The 22,261-nt window shown below is 43.8% G+C and overlaps 1 protein-coding gene across 3 annotated transcripts in view; it reads left to right on the plus strand.

The window, feature by feature from the left end:
- Positions 1–22,261, plus strand: part of LOC112252663 (kinesin-like protein KIF21A) — a 65,873-nt gene extending 43,612 nt beyond the window's left edge. The window contains exons 22-34 of one of the 3 annotated variants that reach the window (XM_024424102.2): positions 448–613; positions 1,305–1,325; positions 2,312–2,369; positions 2,495–2,549; positions 2,666–2,877; positions 3,659–3,769; positions 9,861–9,997; positions 10,292–10,466; positions 10,577–10,741; positions 13,652–13,769; positions 14,022–14,192; positions 20,147–20,346; positions 20,457–22,261. In XM_024424102.2, coding sequence (XP_024279870.1) covers positions 448–613; positions 1,305–1,325; positions 2,312–2,369; positions 2,495–2,549; positions 2,666–2,877; positions 3,659–3,769; positions 9,861–9,997; positions 10,292–10,466; positions 10,577–10,741; positions 13,652–13,769; positions 14,022–14,192; positions 20,147–20,346; positions 20,457–20,550 — 1,683 coding nt within the window. In that variant the 3' untranslated portion in view covers positions 20,551–22,261. The remainder of the gene's footprint in view (positions 1–447; positions 614–1,304; positions 1,326–2,311; positions 2,370–2,494; positions 2,550–2,665; positions 2,878–3,658; positions 3,770–9,860; positions 9,998–10,291; positions 10,467–10,576; positions 10,742–13,651; positions 13,770–14,021; positions 14,193–20,146; positions 20,347–20,456) is intronic. The other 2 variants (XM_024424104.2, XM_024424103.2) reach the window with 2 other exon arrangements.

The following is a 22,261-nucleotide window of genomic DNA, read 5'->3' on the forward strand; positions in this document are numbered from 1 at the left end:
GTGTGTTCGAAAGTGGGAAGCGTTTGTACTTTCACTCTGCCAGAACAGTACACAGTTACGGTCACTCACCCTTCTAGATAACAGTCTCACCAGGTCTTGTGTCTGAAAGTAGCCTAGTCTAGCTAGCGAGCTAGCCAACTTCTTTCGCCAATTAGCTTCCGTCAGCCGGTGTGCGACCGTGGCAAAGTTGGTTTGACTTTGGATCTTGCTTTTTTTGGTTCAGTCGCGCTTTAAACCCAGGTTCCACATGTACTCAATTAAGTCCGTTTCTACAATAGTTCATGTGTTTACTTCCGTGTGTACATGTACAAGCACCCTCCTTGTGTATTCATATTTTGTGTACAGTATTTTGTGTACAGTATTACACACAATCATAGCTCGTATAGCTGACCTTTAGTGACCCTTCTTATAGCTGACCTATGACCTTTGACGTCCTCCCTATCCTAGGGTCTTCAGGCAGCCCAGAAGGAGTCCCAGGTGAAGGTGATGGAGGGCAGGCTGAAGCAGACAGAGATCACCAGCGCCACTCAGAACCAGCTGCTGTTCCACATGCTGAAAGAGAAGGCAGAGTTTAACCCCGAACTGGATGCCCTGCTGGGGAATGCTCTACAAGGTAACAGCCCTAACTCCAGTCGTCCAGCCTGCCAGCCACACACCCTGCAAGATACATGTATAGTTCAGTCCAGGGCCTTGACCCTGACCCTCTCAACCCCTGCTACAGGAGGTCCGTAAATCAAGCCCACAACACTGCCAGGTCTTGCTCGCCCAAAATAAATGGTTGGTTACTCAATGGGTGATAGACCCAGAAGTATGTATAATTGAAAACATAACTGTCTGTGGCCTGAATGTTGTTGAGATTCTATTGGACCTGGAGTGAAAGCTACTGGTTGGACCTCCAGTACCAAGACTGGGAGATGGTGGTCTAATGCATGATGGGGGATTGTTGAGTTGCTCTTTGCTTGTGGCCTCCTCAATAGATTCTGGCTGTGAGATGAATAATCATACAAGTACATTATTTATTTTTGCCCTTTTAAAAAAAAAATGTATTGAGCTGACGTTTTTTGTTATGGAGTTGACGTTTTGTTATTGCGCTGACAGTGGAATAAGGTTCTGTATGACAGTTGTATTTTCACCAGCGTTTGTGGAGGAGGACATCTTTTTTGAATAGTCGATCTTGCACTCTTGCTCTTTCTTTGTTTTAGACCTGATTTGGTTTTGATTACGGGAGAATGACTGAATGTGTTTTTGATTTGTGTGTTGCCTTTTTTCTTTTCGCTCTGCCCATGGTGCCTTAATGGATACAGAGCTAGGTAACATGCCAGTGGGTAAGTAACAGACACCAGACACTCTCTCTATATGTTTACGTGAATGCATATGGGTCCCCCTGCTGGAAACTAACTCAACAACATGAGCGGGTGCATGAGGTGCAATGCTGCTGTCTTCAAAACCTCCCTCTGAATGTTAGCTGACCCCCCCCCCCTTTCTTTTCTTCCCACTGTGCCTTCTAGCACCTGATAGCCTAGTGGGTAGCTTAGTGGTTAGACAAGGTACAAATCTGTCGTTCTGCCCCTGAACAGGCAGTTAACCCACTGTTCCTAGGCCGTCATTGAAAATAAGAATTTGTTCTGAACTGACTTGCCTAGTTAAATAAATAAAAATAGAGGACCCCTTCACACCATGCGCTACAGCCACCATGCTTTATACTGTAGCCTCTGATAATATAACTACTGTACTGTATCTGTGGAGGACCCCCGCCATTTACAGGTAGAACCAGGATGTTTTGTCTCAGTAGGATCCTGTAGGCAAAGCACACTGCCCTGGGAGCAGCTCATCTCGGTTTCCCCTTCCCTCCTTTTCGTAACCCCTCACATCTGACCTCTTTTACCCTCTCCCTTTCGACCCCTGAACCTTGTCAACTCTTCCCTCTCAGTGACTGAACAAGGACCTGATCTTTTCAGGTCTTTTGAGGCAATTTCTTATAGACGGCATGGCGCTGCGCTGACATCGTCTTCATCCGCTTCTCCTCGTTCAGTATTACCACCATTACCTTGTTCAATAATATAAACCACATATTGTTAACGTCTGTTTGTAGCCAACATAGTAATAGCATAAGGTTTGGTTCAATAAACGGTTTTACCCTTGTACCATGTTTGGTTGGACGATTGGCAGGTATTTGGACTACTAGACAGAACTGACTTAAGTTTGTTGGTATTTAGCCATAACACACAACAACAACAAAATGCATTTGCTATGGATGTTGTTTGGCTCTGACATACAGTTCAACTGACATTTTAGTCCTTTGATTTCACAGAGAATGGAGATGACAGCAGCAGTGACGAATTCACCCAGAGTCCTGCAACAGACGGACAGTAAGTATTAAAGAGAGTTCACTCAAATGACCCAAAAATAGTGAACATTTGACTTTTTTTTGTTGTTGCTTGTTTTATATTTTAAAAAAGTATGTTAGCTCATATATTCTACTTCCTTGTTACAGCTCTCTGACATCAGATCTAATGAAACTCTGTGGAGAGGCCAAAACAAGGAGCAAGGTACCATTCTCGGCCTATTAGCATGTGTATCATTGTTTTACTATCCTTGTGGGGACATTTGTGTGTGGGTGCGTGTTTGTGTGTATTATGAACTTAGTGTGTTTCTCCCCACCCAGGCTCGTAGGAGAACCACCACTCAGATGGAGCTGCTCTACGCCAAAAGTGACTCCGTCCCTGACACGCCTTCTGGCGATTTCTCCTCCCCCTGTCTCCCATTGGTTGAAACTCCAGAAGAGGGCAGAGATCCCGAGACCCCCATTGGCTCGTCAGTCAGGGACAGGGACTATATGGCTCATTCTCCCGGCTTGTCCTCTAAGATGGGCAGCATGTAAGTCCGGGCCTCCATGTGCTAGCTAGCTAACCTGCTAACCCCCTGCTTTCTGCATGTTGATACAGCTGCTGCTTATTCCCTTTTCACTTTGCCTGACATGGTCTTTAAATCTCCTCTATTCACCTGCAAGTCTCCTAGCCAGTAGAAACCAAAATGTAGCCCTTTAGTATATTCGTTAATTAACATGTAGCAGCTGTAATAACACTCACCCATCAAGCCTACTACTGACAGGCAGACACACACACTATGATTATGAGGGATGTACAGTATGGCCATGCAGATCTCATGTTCTCTCGCTAGATGCAATTCTCAATTGCAATAGGCTTATGGCACAGCTATGTCAACTCTACACAATATTAATCCTTAACATTTGCATCCTGTCAAAACAACAGAAAGAGCTAATAAAACTAACCAATAGCGCACATTGGCTTTCTACGTATGTTTTGAGCAGCAATACCAATTTTAGTTTGACTTGAACACATAAGATATAGTGCTGGGGACTGATTTCAGTGTGACACAATGTAGCCCTAATGCTACACCGGTTTCCTTATAAAACACAAGATGTGGGTGAAGAAGGAACGTCTATATTGGGACTGAATATCAGGTAACAGTGTGGTATGTGTGTAATGCATGTTCACCGCCTCCAATATTGTTGCATTTATACTTTAGTTTATAGTCTTACATTGTTGTCATTTTTGTTCCTTATGTTTTGTCTTGTGTTGTCTTTGGATGGTGTTGTGTGGTGCTAATGAAAACTAAATGTTTGTTCCGGCTCCAGACCTGCCTCCTCCTCAGTGGCGGAAAAAAGAGTTCCAGAGCCCTCGCCGCTCTCTCGCAGGAAGACCTATGACAAGACACAATTGGCGGCTAAGGTCAAGGAGATCAAACAGTAAGAGACTTAGTGACGCTCTGGTGGCCGGAGGCCAAAAGCACAGCATTTTCCAACAGCTCTTGCAAATTATACTTATCGTCCCCTTTCTGAATTTCCCACCTCAGAAAGTATGTGGTGTTATCTATTCTAAATCAACAATTCTCTTTGCTTGGTGTGATGGAAATAATAACCTTACCCTTACCTTACCCTCCTAAGTTCTACACCGAATGTCAAGTAGTTGACGCGTTCTTGAGAAATATAGCTAATTTTGTTTCTATATCCCTTTTGACTGAGATTAAACAATTAACTTCTATTTCTTAAATCTATTTTTAATTTGGCAAGTTAATTCAGTGTTCAACTTGGCCCTCTCAGCCTCTTCAAACCCCCTGTTGCAAATTTGGCTACGATATATAAATCCTATATATTGGTATCCAGCGGGGAACCATGCTGAGTGAAACCCTGAGTGAGCAAACGTTATTTCCCTGATCAGTTCTCAGGACCACATGAGATGAGCATGAAAAGTCTCAGAAATGAGTGCAGAGCCGTATATAACGGTTGGTTCTAATCCTGAATGCTAATTGGTTAAAACCGCATTCCAGACGGTGTCTATTTCACAAGTTACCACCTGCTATTTACTCTGTTCCTTCTGCAATCCCCTGTCTCATCAGCCCAGCCAGGCAATTTATACACTTGATCTCCACTATAAATAGCATCTAGATTATCTCACATTTCTTTTAGACTAACATTTAGTTTTTAACAGCGGAGATTGTATAAACCTTGCTGTCTGACTCTGAAATTTGCAACATTGTTTCAATATTCAAATTCGGTCTCCAGCTGTCCCATAGTAATCAATGTGTCGTTAGTTGTGAAGAGACAGACAGGCAAGCAGCGTTTCTCAGCCAGTCGACATCATGAATCAGCTGTCATCATTTTTATGGATATATTCAAAGTAATGTCAATAGAAAGCAGCTCGTTTGCAGTCTTTCAGGATTCAATTTGAAGTGATTGTGTTAGCTGTGTTGTTGGCTAGCTCCTCTGAACAACAGTGTCCTGACGAGAGAGCACATTTTCTATGCCAGGTCAACTCGCATCTCATTAGCTCATTGTTATGGATGTAGCCAAATAAATGTCAATAGAAAACAGCTTAAACAAATGCAAATGCAGCTACTTTGTTGTTTTCTGGCTGCATTGTTTGACGTGACTGTAAATTAGTAGTTGGCTAGCTAGCAAGCAAGGGATAAGAATGTTGCCAGCCAGTGCATTTAGAATGAACGACTGGGTCGTATCCATAGATACAGAACAAAAAGTTTGAACGTCTGGGTCGCGTCTCTGGCAACCGAACCGAAATGAATGACCAGTCGGCTTGGGTAGCAACCCTAGATTTGTATGGACTATATCTTGTGGAAGGATGAAATAGTATGAATAAATTAATCAAAATAACGTTTTTAATCAAAATATTTAAATCATTATTTGAATATATTGGTAACCTGTTGTATAAAAGTGATAATGCCCTCGAAGCCAGTGTTTGGAGAATATATTTAGCTTGAAATTAAACCACTTTCTGTCAAAATTATAAATGTGTAATATCTGAAAATGTAGCAAGCTAACCCTAGTCTATCTTACCCGTATACATCATCATGCAAGATGGAGGCGTCTCCCTGTCACGGATGCCATACCACGATTGCCCTTAGTTTGAAGATGTAATCCACAGACAGGTGTTTTGTCAATTTCTTTAGCTATCATACTCTAATTCCACTGATTTCAAAACTTTATCCTCCAGGAAGAGGAGAGCAACACTTATGCAGTTCCACTACACAATACATTTTTTTAAAGCCGTGTTTCGACAGGATTACCAGCACAGACTGACGAGCTCAAATTGACAGAAGCCTTCTACAGTTGAAGTTGGAAGTTTAAATATACCTAGGTTGGAGTCATTAAAACTTGTTTTTCAACAACTCCATACATTTCTGGTTAACAAACTATAGTTTTGGCAAGCCGGTTAGGACATCTACTTTGTGCATTTTCCAACAATTGTTTACAGACAGATTATTTCACTTATTATAATTCCAGTGGGTCAAAGTTTACATACACTAAGTTGACTGTGCCTTTAAACAGCTTGGAAAATTTCATAAAATTATGTCATGGCTTTAGAAGCTTCTGATAGGCTCATTGACATAATTTTAGTCAATTGGAGGTGTACCTGTGGATGTATTTCAAGGCTTACCTTCAAACTTAGTGCCTCTTTACTTGACATCATGGAAAAATCAAAAGAAATCAGCCAAGAGCTCATAAAAAAATTGTAGACCTCCACAAGTCTGGTTCATCCTTGGGAGCAATTTCCAAACGCCTGAGGGTAACATGTTCATCTGTACAATCAATAGTACGCAAGTATAAACACCATGGGACCACACAGTCATCATACCGCTCAGGAAGGAGAAGCGTTCTGTCTCCTAGAGATGAACGTACTTTGGTGCGAAAAGTGCAAATCAATCCCAGAACAATATCAACGGACCTTGTGAAGATGCTGGAGGAAACAGGTACAAAAGTATCTATAACCACAGGAAAATGAGTCCTATATCGACATAACCTGAAGGGCCGCTCAGCAACGAAGAAGCCACTGCTCCAAAACCGCCATAAAAAAGCTAGACTAGGGTTTGCAACTGCACATGGGGACAAATATTGTACTTTTTGATGTCCTCTGGTCTGATGTCCTCTGGTCTGATGTCCTCTGGTCTGATGAAACAAAAATAGAACTGTTGGGCCATAATGACCATCGTTATGTTTGGAGGAAAAAGGGGGAGGCTTGCAAGCCGAAGAACACCATCCCAACCGTGAAGCTTGGGGGTCGCAGCATCATGTTTTGGGGGTGGTTTCCAAGCATACTTCCAAAGTTGTGGCATAATAGCTTAAGGACAACAAAGTCAAGGTATTGGAGTGGCCATCACAAAACCCTGACCTCGATCCTATAGAAAATGTGTGGGGCAGAACTGAAAAAGCATGTGCGAGCAAGGAGGCCTACAAACCTGACTCAGTTACACCAGCTGTGTCAGGAGGAATGGGCCAAAATTCACCCAACTTATTGTGGGTGATCCTGAGTGACTGAAGACAGGGAATGTTTACTACGATTAAATGTCAGGAAATGTTGAAAATCTGTGTTTAAATGTATTTGGCTAAGGTGTATGTAAACTTCCGACTTCAGTTGTATATTGCAGACCAATCCCAGCTCCTCTCTCGGCATGTCCAGCCCACTCATTATCTCAGCCAATCATGCCTACTGGGAATGTTATTGACTGTGGCTTAATTCTTGACGCTACTCAGCATCCGCTGAATAGCATAGCGCCACAGTCAAATAATATTACTAAAAAATATTAATATTCATGAAATCACAAGTGCTATATTGCAAAACACAGCTTAGCCTTATGTTAATCCACCTGTCGTCTCAGATTTTGAAATTATGCTTTACAAACAATCCAAGCGTTTGTGTAAGTTTATCGATAGCATAACAAAACATTATGTACACTAAGCATTAAGTAGCTAGGTCACGAAAATCAGAAAAGCAATCAAATTAATCGTTTACCTTTGATCTTCGGATGTTTTCACTCACGAGACTCCCAGTTACACAACAAATGTTCCTTTTTGTTCCATAAAGATTATTTTTATTCCCAAAATACCTCAGTTTGTTTGTCGCGTTATGTTCAGAAATCCACAGGAAAGGGCGGTCACGACAACGCAGACGTATATTCCAAATAATATCCATAATGTCCACAGAAACATGTCAAACATTTTTTATAATCAATCCTCATGTTGTTTTTAAAATATATATTTGATAATATATCAACCGGGTGTGTAAGTTTTTCAGTAACACCGGGAGAAACAATGGCCGCTTTACTCTGTAGCGCAAAACTCACTCTGAGAGCCCCCGCCTATCCACTTACGCAATGTTATCTTTCACACTCATTTTTCAAAATAAAATCCTGAAACTATGTCTGAAGACTGTTGACAACTTAGGGAAGCCATATAAAAAGGAAGCTGGTTGATATCCCTTTAAATGGAGGATAGGCATGCATAGGAACAGAGACGTTTCAAAATAAGAGGCACTTCCTGATTGCAGGTTTTCGCCTGCAATATCAGTTCTGTTATACTCAGACAATATTTTTACAGTTTTGGAAACTTTAGAGTGTTTTCTATCCTAATCTGATATGCATATTCTAGTTTCTGGGGCTGAAAAATAGGCAGTTTCAAATGGGTACGTTTTTTAGCCAAAAACGAAAATACTGCCCCCTACACGCAAAAGGTTAACCAACAAGGCTTGTAATTTAACAATTTTATTCTTATTTACAGATGGCATACAAGTTTGTTATTAAGGCACATGAAAATTCACATGTTCCAGAAGGCATTTTAATTAAAAATAAATTAAAAAGGATAAAATGTCTCTCCTGTGAAGTTGCGACATATGCCTAGTTTCCTGAAACAAATCACATATATCCTCCAAACACCGGATTCTCGGGCATTATCACTTAATTGTTGATTAGAGAGGGTTCTTACAGAATGCAGAGAAGACAGAAGGAGATAGTTTCAAACAATGAAAGCTGCTTATCTATTTTAGCCTATTCTAGCTCTAGTGTGTGCAAGTGTGTCCTTGTGTGCGTGTGTATGTGCATGCACATTTCCACTAGTATGCGTGTGATCCTGTACAGTACACTGTACAAACAAACAGTAGAAAGGCAACGGATTTATCCTTTATGTATGTATGCCAGCAGCCAGACGCCCAGCCTCAGCCTCCCTGTCCACCGTTCCAGCTGTGATACGAGGAACTCCGACACAAGCACCCCCCTTCCCCTCTAACCGCCCCCGTAGCCAAGGCAACAGATTTGTCCGTCTGACAGGGTGTTTGGATAGAGCAGACAGACCGCAGGATAAGTAAGAGGAAGTTAAGTTACACGTAATCGGCATAGTGTATTGTAATAAAATAAATAGTACAAGTACGGAGCATTGTATATTGTATGCTCAAATTTGTTGTACTGTTATATTATTTAATACTAATACAATTGCTCAGAAGAAGAGATTTTGTTTAACAAGTAATAAAGAAAAAAACAAAGGGTATCAAGGATCTGGATAGATTCAGTATGGAGGAATGTTCTAAGATCCCTCCCAATGTGTTCTCCAAAACAGCTCAGTATTTTGTATTATTTCTTTTATACAGTATTTTATTTTTTACTCATCTTTATCAAGGGACCCAATAATTACGGACCCCACTCTAAGGAAGCTCTGGAAGTCAAATATAATATAATAAATCACCAATCAAATGTATTGTTTACAGGTATGCTGCATACATTAGGTAAGCTATAAACATTAGGTAGGTGTTGGAATTGTTGAGCACACTCTCTCACGTCAGGGGACACATCTAAACCACTCGGGACACTTTGTCACCTCTCCTTTAGTGAGATTTAGACTTTAGAAAATATTAATTGTCCACAGAATGGACCGTTTCTTCTCCCAAATGTACACTACAATATGTAGGCCTTTTTCCCTCTGTTCACGTTTGTATTCACACTATAGTGACTTACCTGTTGTGACTACCAAATGTTTTTTTTTTGTCACCCAATAACTGTACAAGACTCAACTAAAAGTACTTGCAAAGTTGGCCCATTGTAGGAGGATTGTGTTAAAGTGAAGAAGGACGGACAGCTATTGAAAATCTCTGTCAGTTGCCAACAATGTCTCCCTTCTTGCCAGTGTGTTGATGTGTGATAAGCTGCGAGGAGAGAGGCTCCTCTGTGGTTGACAGGTAGTCCTTTCTCTGGATCTCTGGATGGTTCTGTTCAGTTTTTGGTTTAGTTTTTGTCAGCCTGACCATGCTTGTGGATGGACACTGTCACTGGCTTCTCGTTAGTTTTTTATTTTGATTTGCAGCATGTTGCTAACTGGCCAAGTGGGTACATGTACATTATGTACTGTATACGGTATGCATGTGTGCCTGTAGTGGTGGACTTGTGGGTGCATGTTTAATCTTGTATTGTGTCTTACTGCAGTATATGAAGCCTTAAACGGTGGTTACCCGTTCTCTGAGCCCTACTGCAATTTTCATGCACGGTTTCTTCCTCCCCAGAGGGGTGATCAACCCAGTGCCTTCCTCAAAGGGCAGTCGGTCAGCAACACTGCAGTGTGTCCACGTGGCTGAGGGTCACACTAAAGCCGTGCTGTGTGTTGACTCTACCGATGACCTCCTCTTCACCGGCTCCAAAGGTCAATTGTCCAATGTCTCCTGTCTCACAGACTGAGCAAAAGTTAATCACTTGAGATAAATGTGTACTGGACAGGACCGATAGATTGTTGTTGTTATGGGGCTGACACAGTATTGTAACTGGACTGGCACCACTAGCGTTAAGGGGACCTAGGTAGATAGACAGAAACTCTGCCAGTGACATTGTGACACAGAAATTGAGACAGAAATATAATCAGATGCTCTCGTGATGTGATTTGAGCAAATGATTGTGGAGATCAGTGCTCACCTCTTCCTCTCCTCTCATCTCCTTCCAGACCGTACGTGTAAGGTGTGGAACCTAGTGACGGGTCAGGAGATCATGTCCCTGACAGGTCACCCCAACAATGTGGTGTCAGTGCGCTACAGCTCCAGCCTGGTCTTTACCGTCTCCACCTCCTACATCAAGGTCTGGGACATCCGAGACTCAGCCAAGTGCATCCGCACCCTCACGTGAGTGTCAATGGCGTAACTGTTTTTGAAAGGCTATACCATATATGATAACATCTATTACACCCATATATGGTAACTTTATTTGACACCCACGCCTCTGTATTCTACAGGTCTTCTGGTCAGGTGACCCCGGGCGACGCCTGTGCGTCTAGCACCAACCGGACTGTCACCATCCCGGCAGGAGAGAACCAGATCAACCAGATCGCACTCAACCCCAGCGGCTCTGTCCTGTACGCCGCCGCCGGCAACTCTGTCAGAGTCTGGGACCTAAGAAGGTACGGTATAGCACGGCAAACCGGACATTTTGACAAACAAATCCAAAGAGCCCTGAAAAAAGGCATTGTCTTCAGAAAACTTCTCTCTCACTACTATGTGCTGATCTATAATAGATCTAGAGGCTACTGCTTGTATTGAATGTCTATTCCAGCCATACTCAACTTGCAGACCACGATCTGGACCTTGAACGGGGTCAATATGGACTTCGGGTTCTGACTTTCAAAAAATATATAATAATAATATACAGTATATACATATATATTATATATTTTTATTTTACATTTATTTATTTTATTTTATTTCACCTTTATTTAACCAGGTAGGCAAGTTGAGAACATGTTCTCATTTACAATTGCAACCTGGCCAAGATAAAGCAAAGCAGTTCGACACATACAACGACACAGTTACACATGGAGTAAAACAAACATACAGTCAATAATACAGTATAAATAAGTCTATATACGATGTGAGCAAATGAGGTGAGATAAGGGAGGTAAAGGCAAAAAAAAGGCCATGGTGGCAAAGTAAATACAATATAGCAAGTAAAACACTGGAATGGTAGATTTGCAGTGGAAGAATGTGCAAAGTAGAAATAATGCAAAGTAGAAATACAAATAATGGGGTGCAAAGGAGCTAAATAAATAAAAATAAATACAGTAGGGAAAGTTGTTTGGGCTAAATTATAGGTGGGCTATGTACAGGTGCAGTAATCTGTGAGCTGCTCTGACAGTTGGTGCTTAAAGCTAGTGAGGGAGATGAGTGTTTCCAGTTTCAGAGATTTTTGTAGTTCGTTCCAGTCATTGGCAGCAGAGAACTGGAAGGAGAGGCGGCCAAAGAAAGAATTGGTTTTGGGGGTGACCAGAGAGATATACCTGCTGGAGCGCGTGCTACAGGTGGGTGATGCTATGGTGACCAGCGAGCTGAGATAAGGGGGGACTTTACCTAGCAGGGTCTTGTAGATGACATGGAGCCAGTGGGTTTGGCGACGAGTATGAAGCGAGGGCCAGCCAACGATAGCGTACAGGTCGCAATGGTGGGTAGTATATGGGGCTTTGGTGACAAAACGGATTGCACTGTGATAGACTGCATCCAATTTGTTGAGTAGGGTATTGGAGGCTATTTTGTAAATGACATCGCCAAAGTCGAGGATTGATAGGATGGTCAGTTTTACAAGGGTATGTTTGGCAGCATGAGTGAAGGATGCTTTGTTGCAAAATAGGAAGCCAATTCTAGATTTAACTTTGGATTGGAGATGTTTGATGTGGGTCTGGAAGAAGAGTTTACAGTCTAACCAGACACCTAGGTATTTGTAGTTGTCCACGTATTCTAAGTCAGAGCCGTCCAGAGTAGTGATGTTGGACAGGCGGGCAGGTGCAGGCGGCGATCGGTTGAAGAGCATGGGGGGTGAATTCACCCTGGCTTTCGGCTTACTGCTGTTGAGAGTTGTAATAGTAAGGTGCAATTTCTAAATTTGGTGGTGAATGGGCCGCTTTCCTTGTGTTATTTCATTCCCTGCAGACCTTAGTGAGCTATTTATAACATGTCAGAAAAGTCCAGTTGATCAACTACTAGCCCATGTTGGCTAGATAGCTGGTTAGACTAACTTACCTATCTAAATCTTGCAATTATTATGGCCAGATTACGTTCCCAGGGACCTCGACCCCCAAGGGGCCCCCCATTGATCTACAATCTCTCCCTCAGCGTAAGCGAAACAAAGGAGTCGATTGTTAACTTCAGGAAGCAGAAGAGGGAACATGCCCTGATTCACATCAACCGGACTGCAGCAGAGAGACTCACAAGTTTTAGGTTCCTCTGCTTCCGCATCACAGAGGACTTGACATGGACCAACAACACCACCACTCTTGTCAAGAGGGCGCAACAGTGACTCTACTTCCTAAGGCGGCTGTAGAAATTCGGCATGCCGCCCCGGGTCCTCTCCAAACACTACTGCTGCACCATGGAGAGCATCCTGACCGGTTGCATCATGGCCTGCTATGGGAATTGCTCCATCCATGACCGCAAGGCCCTCCAGCAGGTGGTGAAGATGGCCCAGTACATTACTGGGACCGTGCTCTCAACCATCCAGGACATCTAGTCAAAATGGTGCCTGTGGAAGGCCCGCAGCATCATCAAGGACCCCATACACCACAGCCACAAGCTGTCCTATCCCTTATCGTCGGTAGGACGGTATCGGAGCATGAAGTCTGATACCAACAGGCTCAGAGACAGTTTCTATCTACAAGCCATTAGACTGCTGAAAACTTGAACTGGACTGACCACCAGTTGTTGGATTGTCAAGAAAGAACCTTCAAGTAAGCATTTCGTTGGAGGATGTATACCATGCACAAGAGGCTGCTGAGGGGTGGACGGCTCATAATAATGGCTGGAACAGCACACATGGAATGGCATCAAACACAAGGAAACCATGTGTTTGATGTATTTGATACCTTTCCACTAACAGCCATTACCCCGAGCGTGTCCTCCCAAATAAGGTGCCACTCACCTCCTGTGATACCATGTGTTTTCCGTGTACATACGACTAATAAAACCTCAAATTTAATTGAGTCCCTCCGGTATCATATGACATGGCAAAATGTGTATAATTGTTAGAAAATAATCACTATTTTATTTTATTTTTCTCTCGGCCAACAAGAGGGGTGTGAACCGTTTGGGGTCGTATGGGTTTGCAAGGTTTGTTACTACGACGATAAATGACAATATCCATCCGGACCTTTGCTACCTAGGAAATCTGTGTGACCGGACCTTCTCATATAGTAGTTGAGTACCCCTGATCTATTCCCTTGCTGATCTTTGCCTGTCCTCTTAGTGAGTGTCTTGCCGTAAAGCAGTGGATCTCAGGAGGTTGCTATCATGTTAAAGGCACACTGTCCTCCCTCTCTCTTGGTCAGATTTGTATCCACAGGGAAGCTGACTGGTCACCTGGGTCCAGTCATGTGTCTGACTGTGGACCAGAGTGGGAACGGTCAGGATCTGGTCATCAGCGGATCCAAGGACCATTACATCAAGGTGTGTGAGAGTGTGTTATGGCGTGTGGCTGTTCTGCGTATATTCGTTGTCGAAAGGATAACTGCCACACACACACACACCATATTACATCGCTACATGGTTTTATTGTGTTGAAGTTTCGGTCAGAGATTATTTTCTGCATGTTGTCTCATGTTTGAATATGGATCATGTTGTTTTCTATGCGATAGGAATTAGCCTGGCTAACGCTTTGCTGTGACTTGTCTAGTGTTGTTGATGGACTGTCTGTTGCAGCTGTTTGACGTGACAGAGGGGGCCCTGGGTGCTATCAGCCCCACACACAACTTTGAGCCTCCCCACTACGATGGCATCGAGTCCTTGGTGGTGCAGGGGGACGTCCTCTTCAGCGGCTCCAGGGACAACGGCATTAAGAAGTGGGACCTAGACCGCAAAGACTTACTGCAGGTAACAGAGGGGAAAGGGGAAGTGTCACTGACTATTTTGGTGAATCCAGTCATTAAAAAAAGCAGTTTAGTAAGAATGTCTCACCCCATGTTCAAGAATGGCCTTTTGCCCTTTATTCAGATTACTACCTCTCACTTTCGGCTATTTGAAAATTAAATAATCTCAAAAATATTGCTATTTTTAAAACGAGCTATAGAAAGTTGATTGCAATTTCAGTTTAATCCACCAGAAAAGACAGAGCAAATAATACAACAAATATTGTTGTTAAACTCAAATATACAAATTGATTTTTTTTAAATACATTTATTTTTATTTTTTTATGGTATAATCTTTGTAAATGATATCATAAATAGGACTGATGGAGTTATGTCACACATGCAGCTAACAAAAATATGTGTACATGTCTGCTCAACCCAAAATTACAACCAACTAATTGCAGCATTACCACAAAAATAGAAGAGGAAGTGGTAGGTGGAAAAAGTAAGGAACTTGTATGTCGGCCCTGCATTAAAGACTGAATTGGTTAAAGAAAATTGTGATAAATAAAAAAGTATACCGTTTTATTTAAGGACCAAAAAATTGACAGCTGTGCCATATAGATTGCAAAATAGTTGGGAAGAGATTTTTGATGTACCGAATCCATGGCACATGGAAGACACCGAATCATTAGATCATTTATTTTGGTACTGTCCATATGTAGCTTGTTTTTGGTCACAGGTCCAGGAATGGTTGAAGAAGTGCTACATTTACCTGGAGCTAATTCTGCAGATAGCGCTACTGGGTGATCTGAAAAGTCATAGTAACTCAATCAATAACATAATAATACTTTCGGCAACAAAATATTTTTTAAATTTACAATCTCTAGAAACTATGAGAATAGAAAGGTTCAGTGTGAAACACTTTTGTGAAACATCACAGCACAGTTCAAAACTATATGTAAAATAGAAAGAAAAAAATGAAATAGATGGGAGGGGTTGAGTGGAGCTGAAGGGTGGGATTAAAAACAACAAGAGAACTAGTACAATAAATACTGTGTCCGTATATAGGTTCAGAACTTTTGTGAAACAGCGCAGTTAAAAATATATGGCGAAATAGAAACTGGATGGGCTTCAGAGATAGATGGGAGGGGTTGATGGTAGCTGAAGGATTGGATTAAAAACAAAACAAAAGTTAATTATTGTAAAATACATTGTGTTCATAAAATGTCTATAGTATGTATAAACTGGAAGTAGAAGCCTAAGTGTTTATGTCCGTTAGTTTACTACAATTAGGGGATGGGTGGTAGGGTTAGGGGAAAATAATAAAGGGAAATATATTTTTAAAAGATATGTATACACATTACCAGTCAAAAGTTTGAACACACCTACTCACTCCAGGATTTTTCTTTATTTTTACTATTTTCTACATTGTAGAATAATAGTGAAGACATCAAAAGTATGAAATAACACATATGGAATCATGTAGTAACCAAAAAAGTGTTCAACTAATCAAAATATGTTTTATATTTGAGATTCTTCAAAGTAGCCACCCTTTGCCTTGATGACAGCTTTGCACACTCTTGGCATTCTCTCAACCAGCTTCATGAGGTAGTCACCTGGAATGCATTTCAATTCACAGGTGTGCCTTGTTAAAAGTACTTGTCACAGATCCCCCCCGGTACTGCTGCTCATTCTATTCACCTGTTCCAGAGGTCTACGTCACTGGCTTTCTAGGCTTCACTGAACGGGGTTCATTATCATCAACACCGGACTGTCTTGTCTGATTACACACACCTGGTTCCTATTTCCCCTGATTAGTATGTTATATCTGTGCCCTCTGTTCCAATGTCCGTTGGTCGGTGTGAGCACCTATGTGTTGGTGCAGCTGTTATGCTGCATGCTTTTTATATTGTGTATTATGGGTATCGTCCCGTGTCGTTCAACAAGGTTTACCCTCGCTCTTTTGTTTGGGTACAGCCCAGGGTTTTTGTATACGTGTTTGTCTTGGGTGTATTAAAAAACCCTATTGTGTATTCCTGAGCCTGTCTCCAAATCCTTTATACCAGCGTGACAGAATAACCGACTCGCAAAATGGAGACAGCAGGAAAGGCCAAGCTGGTGACCATTGTAGGGACAGTACAGCACCACGAGGACTGTCTCTCCAGACTCGGTATCACCATGGACAGTGTGCTGGCAACCATCCTGCACTTGGAGGGGAGTATGCAGTCCCTCCGGTCCCCAGTACCGTTCCCGGTGCCAGCTCCCACACCACGACCAACCTCCAATCCCTCTGAGCTGGTCTGTGGTATTCCCCTGTCCCTCCCGGAGCGCTTCGACGGCACACCAGCAAGATGCAAGGGGTTCCTTCTACATGTGATCTGTACCTCGCTCTCTACGCCGGGGCTGTTTCAGGAAGAGACAGGTTTTTTTCAAAGACCCAAGCTACATGCCTGCCTCCCCATCGCCCCTGGGACTGTGCCATTGACCTGTTGTCTGATGCAGCCCTCCCGAGAGGACATGTCTATCCCCTCTCCTATGCGGAGACCGAGGCCATGGAGACCTATGTACAGGAGAGTCTCCAGCAGAGTTTTATCCACCACTCTATGTGACCAGCCTCATCAAGGTTATTTTTTGTCAAGAAGAAAGATGGGGGACTGTGGCCCTGCACTGATTATCGAACACTGAACAAGGCCACCGTCAAGTTCAGCTATCCTTTACCCCTCATTCCAACCATTGTCGAAAAAATGCACGGGGCACAGTACTTCACGAAACTGGACTTTAGAAGCGCCTATAATCTGGTGCGCATTCGTGCAGGTGATGAATGGAAGACTGCTTTTTCCACGATCATGGGTTATTACGAGTATCTCGTAATGCTCTTTGGCCGATCTAATGCTCCTTCAGTCTTACAGGCCTTCATCAACGAAGTGTTTCAGGACATGCTGGGACGGGGCATAGTGGTTGATATAGATGACACTTTGGTCTATTCTGCTGACCGAGTCCAGCATGTCTCGTTAGTCAGGTCTGTGCTGAGTAGACTGTTGGAGCATGGTCTATATGTTAAACAGGAGAGCGGTCCGTGTCCTTTGGCTATCTGGGCTATCTCATCTCCACGGAGGGAGTAGAGATGGAGGTGCAACGCATCAGCGCAGTCGGGTCATGGCCCATCCCTAACTCTGTGAAAGCAGTCCAGTGATTCCTGGGGTTCGCCAACTATTTCCGGGGGTTCATTCGGGGCTTCAGTGCGGTGGTCGTGCCTCTTACCTCGCTGCTGAGAGGAGGTCCCCAGCGGATTCGTTGAACTGCGGAGGTTGAGAGGGCGTTTGAGACGCTGAAGGCACGTTTCACCACTGCTCCTGTGTTGGCACATCCAAACCCCTCACTCCCCTTCATCGTCGAGGTGGATGTCTCCGAAGTAAGAGTCGGGGCAGTGCTGTCCCAGCGTACCGGAACCCCTCCAAAGCTGCGACCCTGCGCTTTCTACTCTAAGCAGCTGAGCCCCGCCCAGAGGAACTACGACGTAGGGGACCAGGAACTCTTGGTGGTCAAGAAGGCTCTAAAGGCTTGGGGGCACTGGCTGGAGGGGTCCAAACAGCCTTTCCTGGTGTGGACGGACCACCACAACCTGGAGTACATCAGTGCAGCAAAGAGGCTAAACCTGAGACAGGCCAGGTGGGCTCTATTCTTCGCCAGGTTCCAATTCACAATTTCCTATAGGCCAGGCTCGAAGAATGAGAAGGCTGACACCCTGTCTCGCCTCTGTAGATGTAGAGGAGAGGCAGGGAGAGGAGACCGCTATCATCCCTCCGTTCCGCATCATCGTGCCACTTGTATGGGACGTGGACGCCACCATACGGCAGGCCCTGCGTACGGAACCCGCACCTGCACAGTGCCCGGAGAACCTCGCCTACGTGCCCACGGGTGTGCGGCACCGTCCTGGGATAGACCGTACCATCGCCTGCCTAACTGAGGAGTACTGGTGGCCCATCTAGGCTAGGGTCGTCCAAGTTTACATCTCTTCCTGCTCCATCTGTGCTCAGTCAAAGACACCCAGACACCCCCCTTATGGAAAAATCCTTCCCCTGCCGGTTCCACAACGACCCTCCCAGGGGAACACCACCATTCTCGTCATTGTGGACCGGTTTTCCAAATCTTGTCGCCTCCTTCTTCTGCCTGGGCTGCGGTCGTCCATGCATACCGCGGAGGCTCTTTTTACGCACATCTTCTGGCACTACTGGATCCTGGAGGATATTGTCAGATCTTGGCCTTCGGTTAACCTCACAGGTATGGAAGGAGTTCATGGTATCGGCCTCAAGAAAATGAGCAGGTGGAGAGGGTCAACCAGGAGGTGGGCAGGTTCCTGCGGTGTTACTGTCGGGATTGGCCGAGGAAGTGGGTGGATTTTCTACCTTGGGTGGAGTATGCGCAGAATTCCCTCCGCCACTCCTCCACTAACCTCACTCCTTTCCAGTGTGTGTTGGGGTATCAGCCAGCCCTGGCACCTTGGCATCCGAGCCAAACCGAGGCTCCTGCGGTGGACGAGTGGATTCGGCACGCTGAGGAGATCTGGAACGCTGAGGAAGCTGAGCCCGCAGTTTGTGGGACCGTTTCAAGTCCTGAGGAGGGTTAATGAGGTAACGTACCATTTACAACTCTCTGTTGATTATTATGGCAAGAACAGCTCAAATAGGCAAAGAGAAAAGACGTTACTTTAAGACATGAAGGTCAGTCAATCCGGACAATTTCAAGAACTTTCAAAGTTTCTTCAAGTGCAGTCTCAAAAACCATCAAGCGCTACCATGAAACTGGCTCTCATGAGGACCGCCACAGGAAAGGAAGACCCGGAGTTACCTCTGCTGCAGAGGATAAGTTAATTAGAGTTACCAGCCTCAGAAATTGCAGCCCAAGTAAATGCTTCACATAGTTCAAGTAATAGACACATCTCAACATCAACTGTTCAGAGGAGACTGCGTAAATCAGGCCTTCATGGTCGAATTGCTGCAAAGAAACCACTACTAACCACACCAATAAGAAGAGGAGAATTGCTTGGGCCAAGAAACACGAGAAATGGACATTAGACCGGTGGAAATCTGTCCTTTGATCTGATGAGTACAAATTTGAGATTTTTGGTTCCAAACGCTGGGACTTTGTGAGACACAGAGTAGGTGAATGGATGATCTCCACGTGTGGTTCCCGCTGTGAAGCATGGAGGAGGTGTGATTGTGTGGGGGTGCTTTGCTGGTAACACTGTCTGTGATTTATTTAGAATTCAAGGCACACTTAACCAACATGGATACAACAGCATTCTGTAACGTCCGACGCTTGAGATGAGAAGCAAGTACAGGGAGTGAACATTTAATGGAAAATGAACATGAATCAAAACAAGAACAGCATCTGGACGGTTGTTCAGCATATGTGGGAACTCCTTTAAGACTGTTGGAAAAGCATTCCAGGTGAAGCTGGATCAGAGAATGCCAAGAGTGTGCAAAGCTGTCATCAAGGCAACGGGTGGCTACTTTGAAGAATCTAAAATCTAAAATATGTTTTGATTAGTTTTACACCTTTTTGGTTACTACATGATTCCATATGTGTCATTTCATAGTGTTGATGTCTTCACTATTATTCTACAATGTAGAAAATAGTAAAAAATAAAGAAACTCTTGAATGAGTAGATGTGTCCAAACTTTTGACTGGTACTGTATATAATATATTTACCCCAAAATATATGGGGGATTGGAAATTATGCAGACAATTACATTGATGGAAGCTACAATCTATCTGCAGTATTAAAGCTGATCTACCCCTTAAAAAATAAAATAAAAGTACCTAATACTTACAAACTATTTTGATGAATCATGCTTTTGGGGAGGCGGTGCCGGGTATTTTAACTGGGAAGCTGTTTGGAAAACACTGCTAACCTGCAAAATAGTTGAATGGAAAACAGAGTCTGTATGTACTATGGTGTCTATGTCTTAACAGCAAGTGCCCAACGCCCATCGTGACTGGGTGTGTGCCCTGGGTGTGGTGCCTGGCTCTCCTGCCCTGCTGAGCGGCTGTAGAGGAGGGGTGCTCAAGCTGTGGCACGCAGACACACTGGGGGCCCTTGGGGAACTCAAGGGCCACGAGAGCCCCATCAACGGCATCTCCACCAATAGCAGCCACCTCTTCACAGCATCTGAGTGAGTCACAGAACCACACAGACAGAATGACAGGCAGACACACAAACACACACAATAGTCTGGATACAGCCATTGCAGTAACCCAGTTTTTCTGCTTTGTAATTTGATAGTGATCGAACAGTGAAGATCTGGCGTGCCCGGGGCGGACTCGACAGCACCTTAGACACGACGGCGGACACAGCTGATGAGGTGGCCAGTAACTGAACATGGCCGGGACCTCCCACCGTGACCCTAAACCTGGGATGCTGCTGACTAGCACTTTGACCTCTGACCCTTAGCCTTGGAAACCACCCCCAGCCCCCACATACTATAACCAAGACAACAGTCCCCAAGAATGGAATCTTATCTCAGCAAAAGTAGCTGTAGTCGTTTTCCAGAGTGAGATACTGTAGATTTATCCCTAGAAAAATGTCTCCCTAGCTAAATGTATCTAGTCTAACCTGTGTGGCCGTAGCACTGGCCTGTGCAGAATAAACCCTATTTTTGCTTCATAGACATCCTTCCGTCTCCGCTCGTATCAAGTATGGAGTGAGCCCACGCAAACACACACACACACACACACAAACACAAATAGAGGCAGATCTTGAGTGTTTTTCTGTGCTGGGGGAGTGGTGTGAAAATTAGATGAGAGGAAGGTAAAGACCGGAGAGAAGCCTTTCTTCTGCATTGTAAGCAGAACCACTGTCCTCAAACCTGCTGTCCCTTACGTGATATCAACGTGGCTTTACGTGAACTGATACCCCCTTAAGTTGCTCGGTTTTGATGTTCTTTTGCTTTGAATTCAGCACCCGCTTTCCATGGGAGACCAAATCATGAAACTTCTCTTGTACTTTACCTGTGAACTGGATACTGTACATTAACTAACACTACTCTTGTAGCCACTAGCAAAACACCTTCAGTCAGTCACCTCTCTGCTTCCTTAGTCTTTACACTTAGTCCTTCCTTACTCTCTATGTGCAAATACAATGTCTCTTTGAGGATACACTGACTCTCTTCACTCGTCCACTACTCGTCATTTAGCAATTGTATGATTTTCCACTTGATGCTATTCCCTCTAATAGGTTAATAACTAACCTAATGCCCTTGCTGCTAAGTTGTTTGCTCACCTATGACCCATAGAGGGCTTCTGTTCTGGACTCCAGGTGAGATACACTTGGTAACCGTAGTTACATACTTTATATAAGAGTCTGAAGTGTGAGGAAGAGAGGAGCCTTTTATCTGTGCCTGTACTGTAAAGCTCTCCCAATCCTGGTCTGGGAAGACCCCTATGTACGGTGGTTTATCGTGTTTGTGTCAGTTTTGCTGTACATTTCAACTGGCCTATTTGTGATTGGTGTGAGCTGAACTAACTGTCAAATGATGTATCGGATCCACTGTCTGCTGGGACTATTGAATGTTAAAGTAGTAGGAGCAGCAGCCAACACAATATGTGTATACGTAAACAGTATTATACAAAGAAATAAACTGAAGGTTTGTTTTGTTGATCACCAAATTGCACTCCCGAATGGGTAACACATGACCAGAATTGGGAGACTGTGTTCTAACAGCACTCATCTCTTTTGAACAGAACCCCTCTCCCTGGCCCTGAGTCAGCCTGTTATGTTTCCTGGGGATGCATCCAAAATGGCACCCTATTGCATAGTGCACTACATTTGACCAGGACCCATGGATGCTGTTCAGAAGTTGTGCACTATAAAGGGAACAGGGTGCCATTTTCAGATGCAGCCTTGCTCTGATTTTATTGAATTGTTCTGTTGAAAGAAGCTGTATGTATTCAAACCAGTCCTGGGTTCCCCTCTGGAGTTTTGCTGTAGACGTCATTCCCTAAAATGGCTGACTCTGTACTGTAGCAGATCTAATGTCAGATGCCTGGCGAAATAAATGTCATCTGTCAAAAACCAGCAAGTACCCTGTG

The sequence above is a fragment of the Oncorhynchus tshawytscha genome, linkage group LG06 (genome assembly GCF_018296145.1).
Source record: "Oncorhynchus tshawytscha isolate Ot180627B linkage group LG06, Otsh_v2.0, whole genome shotgun sequence".
Taxonomy (NCBI): Eukaryota; Metazoa; Chordata; class Actinopteri; order Salmoniformes; family Salmonidae; genus Oncorhynchus; species Oncorhynchus tshawytscha.